This window comes from Heterodontus francisci, unplaced genomic scaffold (genome assembly GCF_036365525.1).
Source record: "Heterodontus francisci isolate sHetFra1 unplaced genomic scaffold, sHetFra1.hap1 HAP1_SCAFFOLD_323, whole genome shotgun sequence".
NCBI classification, from domain to species: Eukaryota; Metazoa; Chordata; class Chondrichthyes; order Heterodontiformes; family Heterodontidae; genus Heterodontus; species Heterodontus francisci.
The window spans coordinates 270043-277623 of record NW_027141078.1 but is presented as its reverse complement, the minus strand read 5'-3'; the positions used below and the strand labels follow the sequence as shown (position 1 = coordinate 277623).

The 7581-nt window shown below is 61.2% G+C and overlaps 1 protein-coding gene across 1 annotated transcript; it reads left to right on the top strand.

Annotated features, from left to right (window-relative positions):
- The first annotated feature begins 281 nt into the window (after nucleotides 1-281).
- On the top strand, nucleotides 282-7348 carry ing4 (inhibitor of growth family, member 4). Its single transcript, XM_068026546.1, has 6 exons — nucleotides 282-455; nucleotides 691-805; nucleotides 2438-2546; nucleotides 4086-4230; nucleotides 5521-5582; nucleotides 6900-7348. The coding sequence occupies exons 1-6, from the start codon at nucleotides 327-329 to the stop codon at nucleotides 6937-6939; spliced, it is 600 nt and encodes a 199-aa protein (XP_067882647.1). The 5' UTR covers nucleotides 282-326; the 3' UTR covers nucleotides 6940-7348.
- Nucleotides 7349-7581: the final 233 nt, after the last annotated feature.

The following is a 7581-nucleotide window of genomic DNA, read 5'->3' as shown; positions in this document are numbered from 1 at the left end:
TCTGTCTCTCTCTGTCTCTCTCTGTCTCTGTTTCTCTTTGTCTCTCTCTCTCTCTGTCGTCTCAATGTCTCTCTATCTCAGTCTGTCTCTGTGTCTCATTTGCCATCTCTCCTGCTCCAGTCCTCAGGGGGCCGGTTTTGGGATCGGGAGGTGGGAGGAGTGAGCGCGGGTGAGACGGGGGGGCTGGTGGGTGATGGACCCCCCCCCCCCCCACCCACTGCCGCCTGCTGTTCTTTTGTCCTCCTAACTCCTCTCCCCCACCGCCTCCCCCTGCACTTCCTCCTCCAGACCTGAAGGCGGAGATCGACAAACTGGCGGGCGAATACATGAGCAACACCCGCACTCTGGCCTCCGAGCAGAAGGTGGAGCTGGTGCGTCAGATCCAGGGAGCCTACAGCAAGTGCAAAGAGTTCGGAGACGACAAAGTCCAGCTGGCCATGCAGACGTACGAGATGGTAGGTCGGGAGGGGGGGCGCGCGGGGGTCAGGGGTCGAGGAGAAGTCCGGGGGTGGGGGCCCCAGCAGTGACGGCGTGTCTGGGCGCTGCGGATCGGGGTGAGTTCCCCTTGTGGTGGGGGAGGTTGGTGGTGGTGAAGTGCATGGTGGAAACAGGACACCGGATTTAATGCTGCTTTATTTTAAACCCCTCGCACCCCCGCCCCCGCCTTCCACCTCCAATACCCCGGCTTAGGTGGACAAACACATCCGCCGCCTGGACACAGACCTGGCCCGTTTCGAGGCCGACCTCAAGGAGAAACAGATCGAGTCGAGTGACTACGACAGCTCATCCAGCAAGGGAAAAAGAAGTAGGTTCGGCTCGCAAGGCTCTCCGGCGCCTCTGACAGTGCGGCGCTCCCTCGGTACTGACCCTCCGACAGTGCGGCACTCCCTCGGTACTGACCCTCCAAATGCGGCGCTCCCTCGGTACTGACCCTCCGACAGTGCGGCATTCCCTCGGTACTGACCCTCCGACAGAGCGGCGCTCCCTCGGTACTGACCATCCGACAGTGCTGCACTCCCTCGGTACTGACCCTCCGACAGTGCAGCACTCGCTCGGTACTGACCCTCCGACAGAGCGGCGCTCTCTCGGTACTGACCCTCCGACAGTGCTGCACTCCCTCGGTACTGACCGTCCGACAGTGCGGCGCTCCCTCGGTACTGACCGTCCCGACAGTGCGGCACTCCCTCGGTACTGACCCTCCGACAGAGCGGCGCTCCCTCAGTACTGACCCTCCGACAGTGCGGCGCTCCCTCGGTACTGACCGTCCGACAGTGCGGCACTCCCTCAGTACTGACCGTCCGACAGTGCGGCACTCCCTCAGTACTGACCCTCCAACAGTGCGGCGCTCCCTCGGTACTGACCATCCGACAGTGCGGCACTCTCTCTGTACTGACCCTCCAACAGTGCGGCGCTCCCTCGGTACTGACCCTCCCACAGTGCAGCACGCCCTCAATACTGACCCTCCGACAGTGCGGCACACCCTCGGTACTGACCCTCCGACAGTGCGGCACTCCCTCGGTACTGATCCTCCGACAGTGCGACACTCCCTCAACACTGACCCTCCAACAGTGCGGCACTCCCTCGGTACTGACCCTCCTACAGTGTGGAGCTCCCTCATTACTGACCCTCCAACAGTGCGGAGCTCCCTCAGTACTGACCCTCCAACAGTGTGGCGCTCCCTTGGTACTGACCCTCCGACAGTGCAGCACGCCCTCAATATTGACCCTCCGACAGTGCGGCACACCCTCGGTACTGACCCTCCGACAGTGCGACACTCCCTCAACACTGACCCTCCAACAGTGCGGCACTCCCTCGGTACTGACCCTCCTACAGTGTGGAGCTCCCTCAGTACTGACCCTCCGACAGTGCGGAGCTCCCTCAGTACTGACCCTCCGACAGTGCAGCACTCCCTCAGTACTGACGCTCCGACAGTGCAGCGCTCCCTCAGTACTGACCCTCTGACAGTGCGGCGCTCCCTCAGTAGTGACCCTCCGACAGTGCGGCACTCCCTCAGTACTGACTCTCCTACAGTGCGGGGCTCCCTCAGTACTGACCCTCCGACAGTGCGGCATTCCCTCAGTACTGACCCTCCGACAGTGCGGCACTCCCTCGGTAATGACCCTCCGACCGCGCGGAGCTCCCTCAGTACTGAGCCTCCGACAGTGCGGAGCTTCCTCAGTCCTGACCCTCTGACCGTCCGGGGCTCCCTCAGTACTGACCCTCCGACAGTGCGGCACTCCCTCAGTACAGACTCTCCTACAGTGCGGGGCTCCCTCAGTACTGACCCTCCGACAGTGTGGCACTCTCTCAATACTGACCCTCCAACGTTGCGGTGCTCCCTTAGTACTGACCCTCCGACCACGCAGCTCTCCCTCAGTACTGACTCTCCGACGCGTTCGCGAGCCGTGATTGGTCACTCTCTTCTTGCTCCTCCCAGAAGGCCGGAGTCAGAAGGAGAAAAAGGCCACTCGGGCCAGGTCAAAGGTCAAGAGTTCGGACGATGACACCCCCAAAAACGGACAGAAGAAACTGAAGATCAGTCACACGTGAGTCTCTGGGGTCGCCGGGGGGGTGGGGAGAGAGAGGTCAAATGGCAAAGGACTGAGGTTGGCGCAGGAGGGGGGATGAATCAGCTCGGGTTCCTGCTCCTGATCCCTGTCCAGTGACCCCCTGGGTTAGGGAGGGGGGGTGAATCAGCTCGGGTTCCTGCTCCTGATCCCTGTCCAGTGACCCCCTGGGTTAGGGAGGGGGGGGTGAATCAGCTCGGGTTCCTGCTCCTGATCCCTGTCCAGTGACCCCCTGTGTTAGGGAGGGGGGGGGTGGTGAATCAGCCCAGGTTCCTGCTCCTGATCCCTGTCCAGTGACCCCTGGGTTAGGGAGGGGGGGGGTGAATCAGCTCGAGTTCCTGCTCCTGATCCCTGTCCGCTGCCCCCTGGGTTAGGGAGAGGGGGGCGTGAACCAGCCCAGGTTCCTGCTCCTGATCCCTGTCCGGTGCCCCCTGGGTTAGGGAGGGGGGCTGAATCAGCCCGGGTTCCTGCTCCTGATCCATGTCCGGTGCCCCTGGGTTAGGGAGGGTGGTGAATCAGCCCGGGTTCCTGCTCCTGATCCCTGTCCGGTGCCCCCTGGGTTAGGGAGGGGGGGGTGAATCAGCCCGGGTTCCTGCTCTTGATCCCTGTCCAGTGACACCCTGGGTTAGGGAGGCGGGTGTGAATCAGCTCGGGTTCCTGCTCCTGAACCCTGTCCACTGTCCCCTGGGTTAGGGAAGGGAGAATCAGCCCGGGTTCCTGCTCCTGATCCCTGTCCACTGTCCCCTGGGTTAGGGAAGGGGTGAATCAGCTTGGGTTCCTGCTCCTGATCCTGTCCAGTGACCCCTGGGTTAGGGAGGGGGGGGGGGTGAATCAGCTCGGGTTCCTGCTCCTGATCCCTGTCCACTGTCCCCCTGGGTTAGGGAAGGATGAATCAGCCCGGGTTCCTGCTCCTGATCCCTGTCCACAGTCCCCCTGGGTTAGGGAAGTGGTGAATCTGCCCGGGTTCCTGCTCCTGATCCCTTTCCACTGTCCCCTGGGTTAGGGAGGGGGAAGTGAATCAGCCCGGGTTCCTGCTCCTGATCCCTGTCCAGTGACCCCCTGGGTTAGGGAGAGGGGGGTGAATCAGCCCGGGTTCCTGCTCCTGATCCCTGTCCAGTGACCCGTGGGTTAGGGAGGAGGGGGTGAATCAGCTCGGGTTCCTGCTCCTGATCCCTGTCCAGTGACCCCTGGGTTAGGGAGGAGGGGGGTGAATCAGCCCGGGTTCCTGCTCCTGATCCCTGTCCGGTGACTTCTGGGTTAGGGAGAGGGGGGGTGAATGAGGGAGTGTGCAGGGGAGACTCACTGGTCGTGGCTGGAAATCGGGGGGAGATCTGGGTTCTGAGTTGGGGGAGGGTTTAAGCAGATAAAGGGGGAGAGGGGCGGGAGAGTTGGGGGGGGCTCGAGGTGTGAGATGGGCTGGGAGGCGTGTTGAGGGGCCGAAAGGCCTCAATCCTGATGTATCGGTGCCCGACTTTAGCATCTCTGACTGCCTCTCCCTCTCTCCCTCGCCTACCCCAGCGCCGAGTACGTGTCCCCATCAGTCACTTTCAGCAACGTACATCCCTCGGACGTTCTCGACATGCCAGTGGACCCCAACGAGCCGACCTATTGCCTCTGCCATCAGGTTTCGTACGGTGAAATGATCGGCTGCGACAATCCAGACGTAAGTCGGCCCTCCTTCCGGGGTGACGCGGCGGGGAGGAGCAATCGGGGGGACGGGCAGTGGGCGGAATCGAGTTGCCCAGTCGGGCGCGGGATGGCTGAAAAGGCAGGAGGTGCCCTGCGGGTGAGGTTTCAACTGGGAGAGGGGTGGGGGATGGGGGGGGTGCCAGGGGAGAGAAGGAAGGAGCGTGGGAGAGACGGGCGGAGGGAGCGATCGAGAGAGAGGGAGGGGGTCACTTCTCACTTCGATCTGCTCAGTGTAAAATTCTCACTCCGCCTCAGTGGTTAAACGGCAGCCGGGGAGAGGGGCCGAGCAGCTTGGGGGGAGTCGGGGAGCAGCACTGACTGGCTGTCCTGCCACTCTAACCTCTCCCTTTCTTTTTCCTCCCTTTCTCTCTCCCTCTCTCTGCCCTCCATCTCTTCCCTCCCTCCCCCTCTCTCCCCTTCTCTCTCTACCCCCCCCTATACCCACTCTCTCTCTTCTCCCCCCCCTCTTGCTCTCCCCTCTCTCTTCCCTTCACTCTCTTCCTCCCCTCTCATCTCTTCCTCTTTTCTCCCCCCTCACTCTCTCCCCACTCTCTCTCGCTCCCCCTCTCTCTCTCCCCACTCTCTCTGTATCCCCTTCTCTTTCTCCCACCCCTCCTCTCTCTCTCCCCCTCTCTCCTCCCATCTCTACCCCCTCCCCCTCTCTCTTTCTCTCTCTCCCCACCTCCCACTCTCTCTCCCCCTCCCCCTCTCTCTCTCTTCCTCCCTCCCTCTCCTCCCTCCCTCTCTTCCACCCCTCTCTTTCCTCCCGCCTCTCTTTCTCTCTCCCCATCTCTTCCCCCCTCCACCTCACTCTACCCCCATCTCCCCCCCTCTCTCTCTCCTCCTCTCCCTCCCTCCTCTTTTCCCCATCTCTCTTCACCCCGCCCTGACTCCCTCCTCTCTCTTCCGCTCTCTCTTTCCCCCTCCCTCTTTCCCCTTACTCTCTCTCTGCCCGCCATCTCTCTCTCTCTTCCCCCTCTCTCTGTCCCCCTCCCTCTACTCCCTCTCTCTCTTCCACCCCCCCCCCTCTCTCTCACTCTCCCTCTCTCTCCCCCACTCTCTCTCCCCATCTCTTCCCCCTTCCCCCTTCCCCCTCTGTCTCCCCTTCTCTCTCCTCTCTCTCTCCCCCCTGCCCCACTTTCCCTCCCTCCTCTCGTCCTCCTCTCTCTCCTCGTCTCTCTCTCTCCCCCCACTCTCCCTCCCGTCTCTCTGCCCCCCTCTATCTCTCTCTCCCTCACTCTCACCCCACACCCCCGTCCTGCAGTGCTCCATTGAATGGTTCCACTTTGCCTGCGTGGGCCTGACCACGAAACCCAGAGGGAAATGGTAAGTGTCGAGAGACTAACTGACTCCTGTCTCCTCGCGTGGCCGTCCGGGAATCGGAGGGAAGTGTCTGGGGTGGGAAGTGGCGTACTGGGCGTGGGGTGCGGGAAGGGAGGCTGGTGGCGGCACTGCGAATTCTGCTGGGATCGGTCGCTGCCATACAGCCACAGAGTCTGCACGGCACAGAAGAAGGCAGTTCGGCCCATCACCTCTCTGCTGGCTCTCTTTCGAGCAATAGCTAAGCCTGTCATAATCTTGTCACACCTCTCATCAAACGCCCCCTCAATCTCCTCAGCCCCAGCTTTTTCAACCTCACCTTGTAACTAAAACCCCTCCCATCCTCCGCACCCTCTCAAGGACCCTCACATCCTTCCTGACGTCTGGCGGCTGCAACTGGACACAGTCCTCCGGTTGGGGCCTAACCAGAGCTTTATAAATGTTCAGCTTAACTTCCCTGCCTTTGTACTCTGTGCCTCTATTTATGAAGCCCAAGATCCCATGTGCTTTACAAACACTCTCTCGATATGTCCCTGCCGCCTTCAGAGATCGATGCACGTGCGCCCCCGGGTCCCTCTGTCCCTGCACGCTCTTTAGAACAGTGCCATTAAGTCTATGCATTGCCTCTCCCTATCCCTTCCGCCAAAGTGCATCACCTCACACTTGTCAGTATTAAACTGCATCTGCCACTTGTCGGCCCATTCTGCCAGCCTATCTATGTCCTGTTGCAGGCGGGTCGTATCATCCTCTCTGTTTGCCGCAGCTCCAGGTTTGGTATCGTCGGCAAATTTTGAGATTCGGCGCTGCATTCCAATGTCCCAAGTTATTTACATAGAGCAAAAAAAACCCCAGTTTGGTCCCAGCACTGACCCTTGGGGAACACCATTGTCTACCATCCTCCATTTAACACCGTCTACTGGGATCGATCGGTCAGCGGTGGGGGGGGAGGCCGCGCTGTCTGCTGGGATCGAACGGTCGGGGGGAGGAGGGGTGGGCCCCGATGTCTGCTGGGATTGAACGGTCGGTGGGAGGGGGGGGGCGCTGCGATGTGTGCTGGGATTGAACGGTCGCTGGTGGGGAGGGGAGCTGCAACGTCTGCTGGGAATCGGATCCAGTTTGCGATGTCAGCTGGGATCGATCGGTCAGCTGGGGGGGCCGCGATGTCTGGTGGGAATCGGATCCGGTTTGCGACGTGTCTGCTGGGATCGATTGGTCTGCTGGGAATCGGATCCGGTTTGCGACATGTCTGCTGGGATTGATCCCTGACCCCTATTCCCACCTCCTCCTCCCCCCTCCTCCCTCCCTCTCCTCTTCCTCTCGCAGGTTCTGCCCTCGCTGTTCACAGGAGCGGAAGAAGAAGTAGCGGGCGGGAACGCCAGACCCTCCAGCAACGCGACACCCTGCCTCTCGCAGCCGCCCCTCCCCCCCCCCCGAGGTTGGGGGGTGGGGGGTCTCCTCGCCCGACGGAGGGACGGCCTGGGGCTGGGAGGAGAGAGCCGAGTGGCAGGAGGGGGTGAGATGCGGTTGGCATGTCCGATGCACCCACGTTCCGCCCCCTCCTCACCTCCCCACATACCACGCGCACAACTCCCAGCAGGATCTGCAGGACCAGTCTCCGTTCCCCAGATCATCCGGGTCGGACGTGGCCTCCCTCCATCGCGGGACCCCCGGAGCCGGCCCTGCGTTCCGTTAAATCGGACTACGGTTCACCAACACTGCCTGTTCTGTCTTAATACAGTTCTGTATAAAACATAAAGAAAAACACCCACGCAGTAACCTCGCCATTTCTTGAGTCACATGTCAGGATGTGTCTGGCACCAGTGTCGAGGAGACCTGACGCTGTGTGGGCTGCATTTTCGGAGGAAAAGACTCAAGAAGTTGCAATGGATTCGTATCAGCTCAGTTGGACCACACTGGGAGCACTGTGCACAGTTCTGCTCTCCATATCCCTCGGTTGGACCACAATGGGAGCACTGTGCACAGTTCTGCTCTCCATATCCCTCAG

Coding starts and splice junctions, on each gene's coding strand:
- ing4 (XM_068026546.1), top strand. CDS start 327: ATGAGCAACACCCGCACTCTGGCCTCCGAGCAGAAGGTGGAGCTGGTG. Junction 806..2,437: donor ATCCAGCAAGGGAAAAAGAA/GTAGGTTCGGCT, acceptor TGCTCCTCCCAG/AAGGCCGGAGTCAGAAGGAG. Junction 2,547..4,085: donor AAACTGAAGATCAGTCACAC/GTGAGTCTCTGG, acceptor CGCCTACCCCAG/CGCCGAGTACGTGTCCCCAT.